This window comes from Glandiceps talaboti, chromosome 15 (assembly GCF_964340395.1).
Source record: "Glandiceps talaboti chromosome 15, keGlaTala1.1, whole genome shotgun sequence".
Classification (NCBI taxonomy): domain Eukaryota; kingdom Metazoa; phylum Hemichordata; class Enteropneusta; family Spengelidae; genus Glandiceps; species Glandiceps talaboti.
This window is the reverse complement of record NC_135563.1, coordinates 15,976,728-15,997,715: the sequence shown is the minus strand read 5'-3', so window position 1 is coordinate 15,997,715 and position 20,988 is coordinate 15,976,728. Positions and strand designations below refer to the sequence as shown.

The window sequence follows — 20,988 nt, the reverse complement described above, 5'->3', positions numbered from 1 at the left end:
TGAATGTGTATATGTCAATAGTTTATATTGTGAGATACTGTTATCGGGTGTACACCTGTTGTTATCTTTTTGGTAAATAAACAAACAAACAAACAAACTAACTAACTAATTAACAAACTAGCTAACAAACAAACAAACAAACAAACAAACAAACAAAAAACAAGCAAGCAAATTATTAACCAATTAACCAACCAACCAACCAACCAACCAACCAACTAACTAACCAACCAACCAACCAACCAACCTAATAAAGGTAGTTGTAGGATATGTACACATTTATACAATAATGTATGTATATGTCGACTTATTCTCTGGAGTCTTCAGGAATGTGTAAATGTACCGTTCTTTCTCTGTTAGCAGTGACCTAAGAGTACTACAGCATGTCGGAATATAAGGTGACGTTTTACAGAAAAGTCAGCTTGATTGTATGATTTTTTTGTGCAATGCATTGTGTAAATGTGTTGATGGAAAACTGTGCTGGCAGGGAAAAATGCTGGATGGAGCACTTTAAACTTTCATATCACTTACTATCAAATTACTGTAAAGTGTTTGCACCTTTTGCCAGAGGCCAAAGCAAAGATTGTCACGATACTGCTAATGTAATTGCTAGAGAACCTTTCAGGTTTTCTTGTGAAATAGCCTTCAGACATTTGAAGAGGAGAGAAAGATTTTTTTTATGCATATCATTTATGTGCAGTTTTAAAATTAAAATGTAGTTGATGATTTATCATGGATTACCATAAAACATTGAACAAAAGTTTTGAGTATTTTTATGGGTCTTTTATGATAGATTTGTGTGCACAAACTCCCATTATATATGAAGTCAGGAAGTTTTAGATTTCTGTAAATCAATTGAAATGTTTTAACTTAATTAAATATTAATTTAATTTCAGAGAAACAAATTCATAGGAAAAGTATGATTTAGTAGTAGATGCTATTTGCCATATTTATCCTACCAAAAGATATTTCAAATTTTAATGTTAATGCCCAGTATGTATTACTTTTCATTTTTCACTAATTTTTGCTCTTAAAAAAATTACCAGAAACCTTTTTCATCAACATTTTAAATTTAATCCTCCTGTCTAGCTGAATTCAGTATTTGTCATTGATGGTGCCATGTACACCAAACTAAATTGCGAATTTTGGAAAAATTAAAGTTATTTTTTTTTTGTATTTTGTATTGCTTTATTTTCACTAATGTATGAATAATAAATGTACTCTTACAGACACTAAAGTTACAATAGTGAAGGACATGACAAATAGTTCTAACAGAGCTAATGAGACGTCATGCCCCACCACTTGATTAATATTACCATACTACTGTACATGAGGGGAACATCGCCTTTACCAACAAAGTGCAATTCTTGCACTTTCTTATCAATCCTTATCAGCTCATTACCATAACTAAGTGTTTGCTTTTTGTAATTACATCTGATAAGCCTGAGTCGTTGCTGGTACAGGTACTAGGTCAAGACTGAAATGCTGCCTACCGAATGTGTGCAAGTACTACTAGTGAGTGTGTTACTCCGCCATAAGGCACAACTGGCTTGGGTGAAAGGTCACGATTTGGCTTGGGTGAAAGGTCACGATCTGATCGCGATCATAACATTAGGATACATCGTGCACCATACATTGACGATGTTACATGTGGTATATGGACATCAGATATGGGAATTTGCTATTTAAGTATCTCTGTGCTTAATTTTTCAAAAAATGATTTAACTAACTATGGAACGAGAAAAATTGTAGTTCCGAGTGGAAGGTTACTTTCAAGGAGTGAATCGTTTGAGTCAAGGGACATTATCAGCTGTTACAACTTTTATAATCGTATTACAGTTGACATTGCAAACAGATTTAGAGATTGTCAACAACCCGACTTGCCTATTGATGAACTCGGGTTATCCGTAGTTTGGTTTTACTGAGGCGTTTCTGAAATGAACAGTATTAAGTGAACAACACAGCGAGAATGTATCAAAAAACTTACAAATCTGAATATTATTTGCATAACAATTAATCAAAACATACTCATCGGAAAATTAATACATGCATATTTTATTGAATTAACAAACTGACTTGACATTAATGCGAAAATATTTCTGACAGAGGTAAATGTATTGACTGTAAACATGTAGAAAAGTAGTAGTTTGTCAACAAATTGGCAATTTGTGGGATGCTGATTGAGTTTTTGTACATGCTTCAGTTAGTGCAACAACATTATTGACAAATATAAGAACTGAATTATGGAAAAATAGTTCAAGTTACATGCACTGCAATTTAAAGGTCCAGTTCGGATTAAGATTCAAATGTTGATGTAAAAAAGTCTGACAGAGTTATAGAAAAAGTTTGAACAAAGAATGGCTATGGCTCCATTGATAAGATAACATTAGTACAAGAACCCTGGATTGAAACCCTGGCCTTTACATTTTCATTATTTTCCTGTAAAACTTTAGGATAAAGTCAATGATAAAATCTGTGTATAACTTTATGAAATGTACTTTCTGCTGTTTTTAGGCAATTTGCACAACACAAGAGTTTCACTGAAGGTACAACGTTTAAGCCATTTATAGAGAGAGCTGCTGGACAATTGAGTTTGGAAGAATTTAGTGAACTACAAGCTGAGGAAGGAAGACTAGAGCATCTCAGTCAGTGTGGTCTTACAGAAGAGGAGATTTTACTGAAATTGGAACACGATAGAAAGGATTGCCCTGGTCCTGAAGTAAGTCATCAAAACATTGTAAACATTTATGTATGACTACACATGCACGGACGCATGTGTGCGCGCACAGTTGCATAGCAGATATGACCTTACTGCACTGACGCAATGATGTATACACATGCATACACATGTGTACACACACACACACACACACACACACACACACACACACACACACACACACACACACACACACACATACACATGCTCATGCATATACATGCTAGTCTGAAAGATCCAGTCGTTGTACCATTTATGTAACCACTCACACTACAGGCTGTTGCATAATACATTGTTAATATTAAGTAGGAGCAATGATTGATCTTTCAGGTAGTACATTTTACGTCATGTTATGTGTAAATCCATCTAATATGAAGAATAATGCATATACTGTATAGATAGATAATCAGAATAATTGATACATAACCAGATTTCCCATTATGTATATTGAGGCTAAGTTACTGAATTTAAACCTATGAAAAGAATTGATTCACATGCACTTTTTAAGTACAGTAGGGAATGGGGATTATTTTTATTGACAAGAAGTACAGGTGAACTATAATGCACTTCTAGCTCTGTTGAATAATGGTCATTGGTTAGTTGCACTATACAAAATGTCACCAAGAGTTGTTGCCTGCCTACATAGGGTAACTTCATTAGCTATTGAATCAATTGTGTCATCAAAATGTCACAAAATGCCACAAAATGCATGTACAGTGTTTATCATTCACACTTTCCAACAATCAGTGACACCCACGCTTGTGACATTAAGATTGCACTTAGCATTAATTTCCCCCTAGACATGCTAACAGGTGATGTGGTAATTGTAGGATTATCATTTCCAAATACTGTAGTCATCTAATTTCCATGTCCTGGAGTTATGCAATGATATATTGAGTGTCTATACCTTTCTCTGTTTTGTATTGTAAAATAGTCTCTGTAGGAAATGATACTATACAGAGAGCTGGTTTATATGAATCTCTAAATATGCCCAGAGTCAGAGAGAAAACATACAAGAAATGCTGTAAACTTTGTAATATTGATTTTATGTACGACAGTATGTGATATTATCTTTATCCCTAGTAACTGACCTATATGCAGGTGGAACTTGCATGTAAGTGTCATTACCATATTGAAATGTATGGGTTTGAATTCAAGCAATGTAAGGTGTAATTATTTGTATTTCACATGTCCAGAGTAACCAAAAGATGAACTTCCATGCTTCTACAATTTTAAACTTAGTTTCTTCTGCTCCCTCTGGATACATGATTCTACTGAGTATATTATGTATGATAAAACCGTTACAGTACCATATCATTCACTTTTGATCGCTACAACATTGTAACCTCAAAGAAAAGTACAAGTTCTTTCATGATGTACTTATATGTGCTGTGGGGGCCGGAGATATTTTGTCACAATGGTAACCAGCCATGTATGTAATATATTCAGTGTTGTTAGTTCTTTTAAATGGGTATATCAGTATTCCATCTAACTTACAAACTACTCTCATCGGAACATTCTATAAAGTTCCTGGTAGGATGATTTTGGACGAAAGACTTGCATATTAAAAGTCTAAGCATTTGACGAAAGGATGCAGTCAAAATGCACCTGTCCAGCACAAAGGATCTAGGCTAAAGAAACACAGACTCACTCCTGGGTTTATTATCATAATTGTTAGAAGCATCTCACTTCTTCTGTAGTAAACAGATCTGGGCATAGACATGCATTCTGGCGTTTAATGAAAATTGCCTGAGTGGGTTCTCAGTTTCACAACACTGATTTGTATCATGTTAAATATCTGATTTCAATCTTTTAGCATTAATATTTCAATATGCCCCACAAACATGCAGGTGTGATTTGAAACACATTCAGTTACAATGTATGTGTATAATAAGCCATATTTCGTAACACAAAATCATACGAGATCATGCGTGATGCGCCATAGCAACCATATAAGATAACGGAAGGCAGGTCAAGCTAAACTGCCAGAGTTTTAGCAACAGCATTGACACATATGTATGTTCTCGCCATTTCATCAATGGCAACGGACCAACAGAAACACACCCTGATCCTATACCAGCCACAGCAAGAGGAATAGAAGTACAAATATTTGAAGAAAACAACAGCATTATTAACTTAAATCTACTAACTTGAATATTAATGATTTGTAGTGTGTTTGTCAATGTTGACTGAAATAAGTTGTCGTCCTTCTGAGATAAGGTGTTGAAGTGACTGGACTAAAGGTGTTGAAGTGACTGGACTAAAGGTGTTGAAGTGACTGGACTAAAGGTGTTGAAGTGACTGGAGTAAAGGTGTTGAAGTGTATGTCTGGGATAAAGGTGTTGAAGTGTTTGGAATAAAGGTGTCGAAGTGACTGGACTAAAGGTGTTGAAGTGACTGGAATAAACATGTTGAAGTGTTTGGAATAAAGGTGTTGAAGTGACTGGAATAAACATGTTGAAGTGACTGGAATAAACATGTTGAAGTGACTGAAATAAACATGTTGAAGTGACTGGAATAAAGGTGTTGAAGTGACTGGAATAAAGGTGTTGAAGTGACTGGAATAAACATGTTGAAGTGACTGGAATAAAGGTGTTGAAGTGACTGGAATAAAGGTGTTGAAGTGACTGGAATAAAGGTGTTGAAGTGTTTGGAATAAAGGTGTTGAAGTGACTGGATTAAAGGTGTTGAAGTGACTGGAATAAAGGTGTTGAAGTGACTGGAGTAAAGGTGTTGAAGTGACTGGAATAAAGGTGTTGAAGTGACTGGAATAAAGGTGTTGAAGTGACTGGAATGAAGGTGTTTAAGTGTTTGGGATAGAGGTGTTGAAGTGACTGGAATAAAGATGTTGAAGTGACTGGAATAAAGGTGTTGAAGTGACTGGAATGAAGGTGTTGAAGTGTTTGGGATAGAGGTGTTGAAGTGACTGGAATAAAGATGTTGAAGTGACTGGAATAAAGGTGTTGAAGTGACTGGAATAAAGGTGTTGAAGTGACTGGAATAAAGGTGTTGAAGTGACTGGAATGAAGGTGTTGAAGTGACTGGAATAAAGGTGTTGAAGTGTTTGGGATAGAGGTGTTGAAGTGTTTGGAATAAAGGTGTTGAAGTGACTGGAATAAAGGTGTTGAAGTGACTGGAATAAAGGTGTTGAAGTGTTTGGAATAAAGGTGTTGAAGTGTTTGGGATAGAGGTGTTGAAGTGACTGAACTAAAGGTGTTGAAGTGACTGGAATGAAGGTATTGAAGTGACTGAACTAAAGATGTTGAAGTGTTTGGAATGAAGGTGTTGAAGTGACTGAACTAAAGATGTTGAAGTGTTTGGAATGAAGGTGTTGAAGTGACTGGAATAAAGGTGTTGAAGTGTTTGGAATAAAGATGTTGAAGTGACTGGAATAAAGGTGTTGAAGTGACTGGAATAAAGGTGTTGAAGTGACTGAAATAAAGGTGTTGAAGTGTTTGGGATAGAGGTGTTGAAGTGACTGACATAAAGGTGTTGAAGTGACTGAACTAAAGGTGTTGAAGTGACTGGAGTAAAGGTGTTGAAGTGTATGTCTGGGATAAAGGTGTTGAAGTGACTATAGAATAAAGCTGTTGAAGTGTTTGGGATAATTGGTTTTGAAGTGACTGGAATAAAGGTGTTGATTCAGAAGTGACTACATCAATGATTAATAAAGTGGTACTTGTCATAAAAATGTGTTTGTAATAAAAAGCTTATGACCATAAGTAATGTCCTCATGCAAATGCCATATTCTGAGTTACGGAAACTGTCATAAAGTTGTCAAAATTAATGGCATATCTGCTATACAGTAGTAGTTTATTCAGTATCGACTCATGATGGTTAAATTATTTCTCAGCATCCTTGCTTCAATTTGTGTAATTTTACCAAGCCTGTTATTACCAAGTAATTCTAAGAAGATTGGTAAATTCATTACTTAATACTTATAAGAGATCTCTGTAATCACTTTATAGAATAGAATAGAAGAAATCAAAGAGCAAAGTCGTGAAAGTTATTTAGTTTTTAAGAGGGCAATTTAATCATTTGATTGCAAGTTATTGGCATATAATTCTTGACCTATTGCTATAGCACAGAGTGCCCCTGTCAGTTTCCAAATGATAATCTTTATATTGATATATGTCATAGGGGACGTACAGCTTGGCAATGTACAAAGGTGAATACAAAGTGGGATAAACTAAGTTGGATAATATTAGGTTTTGTGGGAATTTTTTGTGTGATTTAGTATTATCTTTAGAAGGGGTTGGGGTGTACCACAATCTAATTCTGAGATAGCCATTGTTGCCATCACTGTCGTCGTTGTCATCATCATCATCATCATGTTATACATATTTTGTTAGACCTACTGGCCTACTACTTTGATTCATACATGCTTTCAAGAAAACTGAGTGTAAAATATGGTTTATTTCTAGATTATCTTAAAATTTTACTCTTGTAATCAAGGCATCGGTTTACTGAGATAGACACAAACTAAAACTTTTGTCACAGCTTGTTGATACAACAGTGATAAGCTATTGAATGGATGTTGGTTTGATTATATTAGTTTCAGTAGAGTGACTCTTTGAAAGCTAGTTTTATAAACTTGCAGTGTACTGTTTTGGGACTTCCAATGTTTACACTCTTTTGATCACAGGGTGATTAAAGTTGCACAACAGAGGAACGACTATCACCCACTCGTGTAATCTACCACATTGAACAACAGTAGTTTTACTTTGTGTGTATCTTAAAAAACCGAAGCCTTGATTACAAGAGTCATAACTTTGTTTACCGGAGGAAATGGTAGAAAATATGATATAAATGATAAAGGGGCATTTTCCTGACAAAATATGAGAGAACATTATTGACGCTGTGTAGTTTTAGTAAACACAAATGATATTGTTATGTAGATTGCTAAAGTTGTAGATAATACAGCTTGTAAAATTAGTAGAATCTCAGAAGATTTGAATCTCTCAAGTTTTGAACAAGTGGAGGTAAGATAGTCCAAATAAAGCACACGACTCAAGAATTACTTGACGATGTAAAGAGAGAATGATGAACCATGAAAAGTTTGAATATATCGTAATGTGTGCAAAGAAAAATTTTAAGAATCCTAAACACTCACAAAAAAAAGAAGAGTATTACATGCATCCTAAAATTGCATTAATATGATGTGGTTACTAGTCAAATGGGTATGCTGATACTGCAAATAACATACAAAGATAAGAAATTCTATAGTTTCCATTATATCTGTCCAGAGCTTTGCTTGTAGAGAAAAGACCGTATTATATGAATTATGTATTATATTATTAATCATACTCTAAACAGTAACTTTGACAAAACTTTGACTGGTTTTGATTGACGTGCAGTATGGCATGTTAAGGAACACACCAGAGACAATATGATTGAGATGTGACATGAATACTAAGATTGTTATTATCATGGATCTAGTCTTCTTAAAGATGTATACACCCTGAGGACTGGTTTTCATGAAACTAGAGAATCTTTAACTTTCTCATATATTTAAAGTAGGAATTTCAAAGAGATTACTATATCTTTTTCCATGGAAATGTCCTCAGGCTACATATTAAACATTTCAGAAATGCACCAATCAGTTGTTTTTCTTTGAAATGAATTACCACAAAATGTTGGTGATTATTTTGATATGTGATTATTAAAGGAGTCCTTGTCAAGTGGTTGAGTGGTACTCTCTGTTTCTTTCTAATTTGAAATGAGATCTTTGATTGAAGTTTTCACAAACAGCTTCAATCCAGACATTCATATCTTTGGTAGGATACCAAAATAGAGAACTTGCAAACCCGCCATGTTGAATGTTGCATCATGGGAAATGTGATAATAAATTCTAATCAAATAGTATTATAAACAATAATGTTACATTACACAAATAATCAATTCATAGTCACCCTGACCATTGTGGGAGGTTTATTTTATCGGTAGCTCCAGATTAGGTATTACGATAACCACAGATAATCCCATAATCCTTTGCATCTGAGCATGCCCAGTCTGGATTGCAAGTTCCCTATTGTGAAATGGAAGTTTTGTACCTTGAGACCCCAGGCTTGAGCTACCTCAAGTGTATGCACCTATTTACATAAATATAAGCTTTCAAATCATACGCTAAATTTGACGTTGACCAACTTGAGTTGTTGGCAACTTAGAAATTTTTTTAATTAGAGACACTTCACATTTGTATACCCACATTTGTTAGAGGTAAGCTTTCTATTCAGAAACTGACTTTTCACCATGATCTTCATCTTTAAGGTCAATTTGAAAATGTGTATAATAACATTGGAAGTTGCATCATAGGGTTATCATTCAATTTTATATCCTAAAATTTGTCATCTGTATATAAAGATACTAACCATCATATTCATGGTCATCAGTCAAAACTTTTAACATTTTACATTCTAAAGATTAGCTTTCTATTTTAAAACAGACTTTTGATCTTGGCCATCAATATTTAGGCTCAAATAGGAATGCTATTAAAATAAACTTCAAATAAATTTCAAGCCTTGAAAGTTTTTTTTTTTTTGAGTCACCATCTAAGTGCATGTCAACAACCATATTATCAGAGACAGGCTGTCTACTTAGACATTGACCTTGTCTCATATATCTATGCCTTATACTTTTGTAATGAGGGGTCTGTGGGAAGCCTGTTTCTTATATATCTAAATTTTTGTTGGGGAACATAAAATGATTGTGTATGATATGCACAGTCTTCTGGCGACCCTTCGGTATTTCTGCTGTATGACCCTGTTTTATATGAACTTGTCAGTTGATTGTAGGACAATATTATAGACAATCGATTAATGCCACATTAGTGTAGGGAACTATCAGTATGCTCTTTGAATGAAGATTTGTTTATCCTGCAAATTATGCACAACAGCGAAATGATAATGATAATAAAATAAATAAATATAAGCAACTGCGGACTGTCTACAGACCTACCTTTATGCGTATACTCAAAAAAAATAATTTAAGGTCTAGGTACTGAGAATTTTTAATCCATTTTTGTTATTAAAAGATGTGATTGTTGGTTAGACCATATGTGTCAATCAAACTCTCATTAGTACCATCATCTGGTCTTGCACTCTATTTTAGAACTCAAAGGGCAGCTTTTGTAGATAAAAGTGTTACAAGGATATTATACATTCCTTTTATTCTAATAATAGATAGAAATGAGATTTTAGATGATTGTCGTGATATCAATATTATCCTGTTGTGAATGAATCTGAAACCACAGAACTGATGGCAATATCACTAATAACATTGTACCTTGTCCTTTGATGATAAAACCACAATGATATGAGGTCGTCCTTGTCCTTATCATTGTATAGGTATGTCGTATCTTGTTAGGTTGACTGACTAGCAATTTATCCTTGCCCTTATATGAACAGTTTTGCTGAATGCATCTGGCCATCTGAATGTATCAAGTCCATCTATTAGTTTTTGTTTTCATGATAAAGGTGATCCTATCTTCTTCTTTTTCTGTTTCTCATGACCCAACCGACTCAAATTTTCAGCTCCAACATCAAAATAATGTTTTTATTATTTTCACCCTCCTTTAATATTTAATGGAACAGCACCCTCTCTGGCAAGATTGTCTGGACTGTGATGTCATCTACAGTCATCGTGATGCACCGACGTTTGTTCATGAACAGAGCATTTCTGTCATGATGGAAGTTATTCAAGTAGAGGGGAGGGTTTTAGAGGAGATTGAAGCAATGGCTTTATGTTTTTAAACATGCCAGTTGTGTAGAGAAGCTGGGATAGGTCCTGTTAGCAGCAATCCAATAAAAAGAAGGTAGAGAGGAAGAAATGGAGAGGCAGACAAACATGAAGAAGATGACTTTCTTTAAATGACTTTTTTTTTTAATTGACCTACCTACCCATAGTTGCTATGAAAAAGTAATGAGGAACGAAAAAAAGTAGGGTCACCCAAATACCATGAAGACAGGATTCAGAGGTACAAATGTAAAAAACTGTTTTTGAATGTAAACTGACATTTAATACTACTTATTATTATTAAAGCATCAAGACTCAGTTTAATACTATAAATAATATTAGCTGTGACTACTAAACATCGTACCCCCTGATGACTATTTCATACTCTAACTAGTCCTCACACCCTTCCAGTGAACAGGACATTCACATTTATAATTAATGAAATAGTTTTCATCATGTACATACTGTGCCACAAGCCAGGAAATGCTGCTAACAGCTTATGTGAAATTAGTTTTAGCTTTGAAACTCAAGCCATCATGGTGTCTGCCTCTTGTGCTGTAAACATAATGGTTGACACAGCACTTAGAGATGTCTTCATGACTTGCCTTGCAGTAAATGGGAAAATGATCTCTATATCCTGGTTAAATGGGAAGTTAGTAAGTGTGCAGGAAACCAGTGCTGTGCCTATGTCACTTCAGTTTAGTCTGACATAAAATGCATAATCTACACTTCACATACTTAACCTAGGTTTGTCAACTATCATCTTGGTGACTCTATTCAAATAGAACATGGAGTTTCTTTGACTTGTAAATATTATGTTCTCACAGTCACAGCTATAACCTTCACTTAGCAGAGTTTTCCCAACATTTATTACATGATATCAGTGGGGTGTATATATAAGTTAGCTGAGTTTGTTCAACTCTGCATACAATATATTACCTATTAAACTTTGTAATTCAATATAGCTGAGGTTGCTCAACTATTCTCAACTTTCATTTACATGTATAGCAGCATTTCTCACACTAAATTATCAGGTGTTATTTTGGTCCTTACCATCTGGGCATGATTATATTAAATCACAGGACACACTGAAACCAACTTTTCATTATGTTTTACCACTTTGTTGTAGAATTTCTCCAACCATATTTTACTCAGTTGTATACATGTAATATTGTTTTCTCTACCATCTGGACACAATTAATTGAAAATCACGCAGCATCCTGAAAGCAGCTTTTCATTTGTTTTTACCAACAAAGGGTTAACAAATTTATCAAAACAGAAAGCAAGTCTGAATGGTTTGAATGCAATTGAACAAACGTCTGTTGCCTGTATTGATAATAATATTGTTAATATTGGCTTCCTCCTGGTTTAAGACTTAGGGAATACTGCACAGTGATGATGCTACATAACTATGTAATATATGTATATTATTGTTATTAGAAAACCTAGAATATGCCTCGAAACTAAACTGTTTTTAAACTTTTTCTGTTACTTTGTTCTATAAAACTCAAACTCATTCTCAGTTCAAATCAGTTTTCAGTTTAAGGAAATTGATGATCTTCTCTCTCTCTCCCCCCACCCCCCACCCCCCACCCCCCACCCACCCAGAGTTATCAATAGTCGGTGGCCATATTGGATTCTAAAATGGCATAATGTTGATTTTGTCCTGTATTTAAAAATTATTTATGGTGACCCCTAATTGTTTCCTTGACCAAACCAAGAATGGGTTTGAGTTTTCTTGAACAAGAAATAGCGCTGCAAAAGTTTACACTGTGTTTCTACGGCACATTATATGTTATTAAATGGGCATAACCTGAATTTATAAATGGGGTGGGATGATTATTGCTATATGCTAAAACATGCAAAGCAGTATTCTGTTTAATGAAATATAGCCATCATGTGCTGTTGGCAGAACTCATTATATCTAACAAGGCAGTTTTAAAAAATGTTCCAATTGTAGCTCATGCAGTCGTATGTATTAAGTGTTTTATTTAAATAACAAAATGCTTACAAACTCGGCTTGTGCCATTTTAATTCTTAAATTATAGACTTTGTCGTGTGTTCAAGACTTTGTGTTCCAAAATGTTCAATACAAAAATATTACACAAGGAATAATTTTGGTCAATTTCACAAACAGGTGTCATTATCTTCAAACAGCTGTTATCCATTCAATAATGTAGGAGTCATAACAAGATTTATCTGAATACCTCTGGTGTCATCAATATCGAAGGCAGATGGTAAACAATAATTGCATTGTAGAGATAAATTCATAATAGGCATTTACAAAATTATCAGGCACTCTCTCGTTGTGTTTAATAGCCTACTACAATGGAAATTATGATTGCGTTCAATTTCAGTGACCAAACATGATTGACAAGAGCCATGTTAATAATAATAATAGTACTAATAATTTATTGTTTGAAGACCATTACACAACACATGTCTCAACTATCTGTACATCACAAATCGCATAATTTAAAAATGTGATCCTGAGAAAAAATACATAAAAAACTGCCAAGCACATCACATCATAAAATCACAACAGTTTGATTAAAAACAACAAAAGAAACAATACAGGACACACCAGAAACCCATAAAAATTGAGACACAACCACTTCAACAATAACATTGATGAAATATGAATGTTTTAAGATTTGCCTTGTGCAATCAAATAACATCAACAAAAATCCGAGATAGTGACCAGTGTGTTAATACTAACTGCAATGGGTAAATGCGACCAAATCGACACTATAGTCTATAATATAAACAGTTAGGGTAAAATTCTAAAATCCCAATCTCAAGTTTATAGTATAGATCTGGTTGAACCCACCCACTGTGGTTTAGCACTTACACTAATTGGACAGATGTTACTTATCTACATTTCTGTTGTTGTTACTTGATTGAATTTGGCTCTTATCAAATGTGTTTGATCATTGAAACTGAATGCAATTATAACTTCTGTTGTGTACTAGTATCTCTAGCGGTTTGGATAGGTAGAGATAGTAAAACTATGACAAGTCTTTGGGCTGTAATTGAGTAGATTCAGTTTCATTGTTTTTTGTGTGAGTAGCTAGCAGAAGCTTGAATTTGCTTACTAAGGTATTATTATAAAAGTTAAAATCAATTTCAGTCATTCTACCATTACTTATGAAATGTATTCTGAATTATCAAAAATGGATTGTGTTGTTAATTTTAAACCCAGTGTATAATAATAATAATATTAATAATAATTGTGAACACAAGCGATCATAAAAAAAATTTTGCCACACACTCCTCCATACATAAAATGTAATTTTGCATACTTGGAAAAAAGTTTTTGTTTTAGAACTGTTAGGCAGCAAAATATGCCACTTGTTTTCTTCTTCCCAACATTTTCCTGGCTACAATATTGTGCCCTTCCTTCCCTTTGATGTACAATTCATTGTCATAATTCAATATATGAGCTCGAAGATGAACAAAAGTGCAGTTTGAATGCACAGAAAAAAAATTTTGGGATTCAGGACTGTTAGGCTGGAAAAAAAATTAAAACAAATGCAATTTTTCATATGTAGGTCTTTTTCACCTCAATCAACTGAAAACTAAAAAGAGAATATTTTTTCATTATTTTGCTATGATAAGATAACTGGAATGCCATTCATAAAAATGCATTACCATGTGTCAAAATAGATGAACAGAAAAGGCCATAAGATTTCTGTACAACATTGTCCAATAGAATTTTGTTGTAAAGCCTTACGCAGACCATTAATGGAACTTTTCAAATTCTATTTTTACATTTCAGGGTATAGAAAAATAATTAATGGGTTGGACCTTGGCATTTCATTTTTATTTTATTCATGTGATATTTCCTAGCAATATATTATTCATACTGGCCATAAAAGTTTTATGTTGGTGGTAAAAATAGTAATAGCTATGAAGAATTCAACATTCCTGTTTTGTTTTGGGTTTATTTAAAAAGAGACTTCCTGAGAGATATGACTTGCATTGATATAGTGACATTGATTGATGCATCAAGTTTTTAGAAATCACTTACTCTGGGCATTTACTAGGAATACAAGGCAAAACTAATTTCAGACATTGTACTGAAGGCTTAATCAAAAAAATTGTGTGGTTCCAATTACGCTCAATTTTAGAATAGGTGGGGTAGATAGATTTTTTATTTTATTTTATTATATTTTTTTTTTCTGTGTGAGTGTCTAGTTCAGGTTTTCCATTGGTCACCCGACCCCACCTAGCTTTCCACTGCTGACCCTAAACTTCTTTTACGTATTCAGGAAAAATAATAATAAAATCGCAATAATCATGTGAAGTCTCACAAGAAATAGTGGGTGCGGAAACTGACATCAACTTAAAAAGACAATATAAAACTATTCTTCCAATCTGTAAAGGCTGTACATCTGATAGGAGGAAATAAACAGCACATAGATAATTTGGAAAACAATGGAAAACCTGAACTAGACACTAGCACATGAAAAAATATATAATAAACTAAACTAAAAAATCTACCTACCCCACCTATTTTAGAGTTGAATGTAATCGGAACCACACAATTTTTTTTACTCCTAAAGGAAAATCTGGAAAAAATAATGGTGGAATATTTTGATTCATATTTCAAGCATCACAGAACCAGTGACGCAGAGAAGGGTTGTCAATGTCATAGATGATATAGAACAACCTGATTATGTAATCCATATTTTCTGTTCAAAGTCAATAACTTGGCTTGTGCATCGTATAATCAATGTTGTCCACCTATTTTCTAACTTTCTGTCTTCTAATTCTGTTATCCATTTCAGACTGAATCAGAAATATAGTCTGAGGATATTCTGGTTATAAAGGAATATCACATAATATTTTAGTGTACCTAACAAATTTTCATTGACATTATAGGATTGTAGAGAAAGTATGTATGAGTACTGTCATACGATAGTGTCATTTTATACTCATTTCATCACTTCAGGGCATACACTGATCATCATGGATACATACTATATAAGTTTTCAATCAATCAATTGATAAAGAACCAGTTTCTTCTTCAGAGACGATGTACAGTTAGAAGGCTTTGGGGATGATTTTTATGTAAAAACTTGCTATTAAAGATAAAATGTACACAGTCCAACAAAGTTATAAATAGCTGACATTTTGGGAGAAACCCTTCTAAAAGGTATAATAGCTTAATACTACTGAAAGTATAGGATAAAAATTTGTTGTGATAAAATGTACACAGTCCATTGAACAAAGTTATATAAATAGTTGACATTGTGGGAGTAACCCTTCTAAAAGCCAGAGCCAAACACTACTGATAGTGTAGGAAAAAAATAAAAAAATTGTTGAGATAAAATGCACAACAAAGTTGTAAATAGCTGACATTTTGGAAGTAACCCTTCTAAGAGCTAAAAACTCATACTACAGAAAGTATAGGAATTTTATGTGAGATTTATTCAGCATCTCAAGGTGGACAGCATCACTTTCAAACTAGAGAATAAATTCAAGTTGCAAAAATAAAATCTGTGGCTGGTGTTTGAGTTTTTCTGATTGTATGTAGTGAGGAGTTCAAAGACTGGAAGAGTGTGCTTTACATTTGTAATTCAATTGGTATTTGATGTATTATAGTAATGATGTCAATAATACAGACTGAAATGATCCTGACCTACATATGAATGTTTAGAGTAAAGCTTTGACCTAAGTCCTTTGTATGGCATGAGATCAACATTCCCAATTTGACAACCACAGAAGTAGGATAATACCACTATATTGGCACCATCCTGTGTATTTGATCAAAGAAACCATAGGAATTAATCCACACTGCTGTTCAATATTGTATACAACATTCAAAGGCAATTGGCAAAGTGACAGTTAAGTATTTTGTGAAATAATGAAACACTGCTTTTTATAAGAGACCACATATTCATGATGTAGTTAATATTGAATCAAATTGAACAGGGTGGTAATAGGAAATTGATGTCAGACTGAGTTTAATGAGTGATAGTAGTTTTACTTTTGGTTGTTGTGTGTATGAATTGTGTTTTGTGTATGTATCATATGTTCATTTCCATACCTGTTTGATATATAAATGGATATATTGATTCTCATGATATCAAATTAAATGTCTGCTGGGAATCATAGCGAAACACTTGGAGAAGTCACTTTGGTTTTACCTGTTTACTGCCTGTGGCTAAATACACTGATTGTTGGTCGAGTTTCACTTCTTCACAGACAGAGAATGAATGGGCGCCACCTAGAGTTGAATGAGTGACAGTTGAAAGGTCAATGTACAGTCACAGCTGTGTATATGCCATGCAGTGTATTTAAACATTGCGCAAAGATGAAAGCATATGAAGAATATCATACAATTGAGGTGTAATACACCGAAGTACGTTGCCATGGAGAATATAGATGGGAATCACATTAGAGTGCATTGATTGAGTAAAAATGTAATTCTATAATGTAATCACCTTTAATTTATCAGTATTAAAGTCACATTCATATAATTTTAGATACAAACATCTTTAATTTAAAAAGAAAAAAAATTCAGAAAGTTTCAGATAATATAATGGTCATGTGATAGACCTTGTTTTCACTGTAGTGAAAATGTCCTACATACATGGGGATAAATAGAGATATTAGAACGTAGTAATGACCAATTAGTTTTTCTTAGAGAAAGGTAACTTCATACTTGTATTTTTTGTGAAATATATGTTTAAAAAAGGACTTTTATGTAATGGTTAAAAGACATGCTATTACTTTTCAGATTTGGCATTCTGCTCAATATGTACAGAAAAAGGTGAAATTGAGGATACACTGTACAGCATTGTGAGAGCCATTATTATGGTGCATTATACAACAAAGTATCACCTTAATCTATGCTACTATATTAGACGCATTGTACAGAAATGTGAACTGACATATACGGACGGTAATTTCAACTATCATGAAATCTATAATTGCTGTATTTGCTTCGGTTACTAGCAAAGAGTTACAGTTGTGGCTTTAATGCTTAATTTCACCATCCTTACATCAAAATATCTAAATGGTAATATCCCAATTTATCTTGCATGAATAGACTTCATACCATAATTATAGTAAAGATTTCGAAAAAAAGGGGTAAATTATATATCAAGTACTTTTGCAAGTAGACCTGAAAAAGGAAAATTGGAACAAAAAGGAGATTGGTATTATATTGCTATTAACAATTACTGTTATTACAAATTACAAATTGGCAGATTACAAGGTTTTCAGTATTGAATCGATATGACACTGAGTAGACAATGCAATACCTTGCCTTTATCAAGGGAGAGTGGGCTATGATGTTGTCAGATACTGTGCAGGCATATTCTTTTGGGCTGGTTCCAGTGTTCAATCAAAATGACACTGAGTAGAGAATGCAATACCTTGCCTTTATCAAGGGAGAGTGAGTTGTGATGTTGTCATGTACTGTTCTGGCGCATGTATTCTTCAGGTAATGATTGGTAATTTCCACAAGTTGAAAAGGTCCTGATAAAAATCATTCTTTCCTAGGTTTTTAGATAAGACAAAACACCGCAAAGCGAATCCTGTGCTTACTTTACAAAAAAAACAGACTAGATGGATGGGAAGATAGTTCTGACTTTGATGAGTTGAGCTATTATCATCAACACTGACTTATCGAAAAAGCTTCCTTGTGAAAATTTACTGCAATTTCAGTTATTATGCTCAGTTTACATGGGACTTCTTGTCTGCTAAGTTGCAAAATGCATGGTTGCAGACTATGATTGGTTTGAGGTAGATTTTAAGTCATGATTGTTCTCCAGATAGGTCGATGACATCATGTTAATGCTGAAAGTGCAAGATTTGAATCTGGTTTATGCATAGGAACTGAATCTAGGCATTATATATTAGTTATTACACTCATAGCTCTCCTTGCTGTTGGTTAACTCTTACACGAAAAAGTCAAATACAACATAGATCCTGAAATCTTAAACAAACTGTTGTCTGACTGAACAAAAATATTACTAACAATGCTTTATTTTATAAGTGGCATAATACAAATCTTGCCAACATTGCTTCTGTAATTGTCTGGCACAACAATCATCTTAAACAACAGTGCTACAGATCCTTTCTGCAGACAGTGAGCTACCATTATCAGTTAAATGTACAAGGACAACACTGAGGTAAATCTAATTGTGGCGCATCCAATCTGATATTTTTTTAGACAGTCAGTTAACTAAAATATAATAATTATATTCTGATCCTTGTCACTCCAGATGATACCATGTGGAAAATAATGTTAATTAGATTTTTTGTCAAGTCAGACGATAAGATTTAGCAACATCTCTGAGCTATTTGTCAGGCCTGATGATAAAATGTAGCAATTTTTTGTCAAAGCAGATGATAAAATGTAGCACTGTTGGTAAGATTTTAGTTGAGTGATGATAAAATATAGCACTGTTGGTAAGATTTTTGTTTTAGTCAGCTGATAAAGTGTCACACTGTTGCATGTTGATAAGATTTCAGTTGAGTCTGACGATAAAATGTAGCAGTGTTGGTAAGATTTTTGTTCACGTCAGACGATAAAATGTCGCACTGTTGGTTAGATTTTTGTTTTAGTCAGATAATGAAATGTCACACTGTTGGTAAGATTTCAGTTGAGTCTGACAATAAAATGTAGCAGTGTATACCTTGTATACTTATATACCCAAATTCCTAATGTTGACTTCATCTTTACCTTTGTTGTGATAATTTATATATTACTAGGTGAAGACTAAAGAGTGACTGATCTTTCAATTCCTCTTGTATTTCTCACGTTTTCAAGCATACTACCTCTTGTATTTCAAACAGATTAGAGCAAAAAGTACATATAAACTTTTTTATAATGTTTCCTTTCTCTTCCTTTGTAATTTTAATATTTATAATAGATAGAATGTGGTATTACTGTAGCAATGATACATAAGAGATAGAATGCTAACATGACACAAACTTGTCAACTCTTCCATGACCCTTCCTTCTTAATAAGTTACATACAATCACATATAATAACTGCCAATAACTGATTAATGCAAACATAACACATACATTCTTCATCTCTTCCAATACCCCACCTTTTTTTTCATAAAGTACACAGAACTATATAATAACACTGTCAACAACCGATTAATGGTAAGTTTACACATAAATTGTTCAACTCTTCCTCAACCTTGCCTTTTTTTAAAGTTACATAAAGCTAATAGCACTGTCAATGACAGATATGCTAAATACCCACAAGACAGGATTTTTGATTGATTTACTTATACATGCCTTGGGGTCAAGAATGGAATTAGTCTTAGGGGCTGTCTCATATTGTCACATAAGCTTATAAACCTGAATTACTTGTAAGTCAAAACACTTCATGTGTGTTTTAACTGATGAATCTTACTCTCTGTCTTTCGTGATGATGTCTTTGGTTTGGTTTCTGTCAAGTGTCTTCTCAGTATTGTATATAGTGCGTCACATTTGGAAATCCTTAAAAAGTGTAGTGTTGAAACCACTTTGGTAAAATTAAAATTTTCTTCAGTATACTCTTGGAAAATCTAACTCATAATGAAACAATTCATCTTCACATGGCTCAGGGTCCCATGCTACAAAAATGTAGCCAGATACTAGGGATTTTCAATCAAAACTTTTTTCTGAGTTCGAGTAGACATTTATGATTTATGAAAAAGACTTCTTACACAAGAGAACACTGGCATCAAGCAAGCCAAATTTGGTCACACAGTGATAGTCTGAACTTGGGATAGGTAAGAGTAGCTCTTTCACAATGATAACAACAAGAGGGATTGTGTTCAATAACAAAAAGTATCACTTCACCCAGACATATGTATCAAAAAACAGTTGACCATGTCTGGAAAACTGTATCAGTTGATTATGACAGCAGGAATATGGTATGAGTGACCCTGATTATAAAATGGTATCAGTTGACCATGACTGGAACAAGGTACCACTTGACCATGACTGGAACATGGTATGACTATGAGTTGACCATGACTAGAAAATGGTATCTGTTGACCATGACTGGAGCAAGGTATCACTTGACCATGACTGGAACATGGTATGACTATGAGTTGACCAGGACTAGAAAATGGTATGAGTTGACCATGATTGGAAAATGGTGTGAGTTGACCATGACTAGAACATGGTGTCACTTGATCATGACTGGAACATGGTATGACTATGAGTTGACCAGGACTAGAAAATGGTATGAGTTGACCATGACTAGAATGAGTTGACCATGATTGGCAAATGGTATGAGTTGACCATGACTAGAAAATGGTATCACTTGACCATGACTGGAACATGGTATCACTTGACCATGACTAGAATATGGTATCACTTGACCATGACTGGAACATGGTATCACTTGACCATGACTAGAATATGGTATGAGTTGACCATGATTGGAAAATGGTATCACTTGACCATGACCGGAACATGGTATCACTTGACCATGACTAGAATATGGAATGAGTTGACCATGATTGGAAAATGGTATCACTTGACCATGACTGGAACATGGTATCACTTGACCATGA

At 33.9% G+C, this 20,988-nt stretch overlaps 1 protein-coding gene across 1 annotated transcript in view; it reads left to right on the top strand.

Annotated features, from left to right (window-relative positions):
• Positions 1-20,988, top strand: part of LOC144446260 (RNA-binding protein 41-like) — a 157,565-nt gene that overhangs the window by 27,118 nt on the left and 109,459 nt on the right. Inside the window, exon 4 of the mRNA XM_078136012.1 lies at positions 2,512-2,716. Coding sequence (XP_077992138.1) covers positions 2,512-2,716 — 205 coding nt within the window. The remainder of the gene's footprint in view (positions 1-2,511; positions 2,717-20,988) is intronic.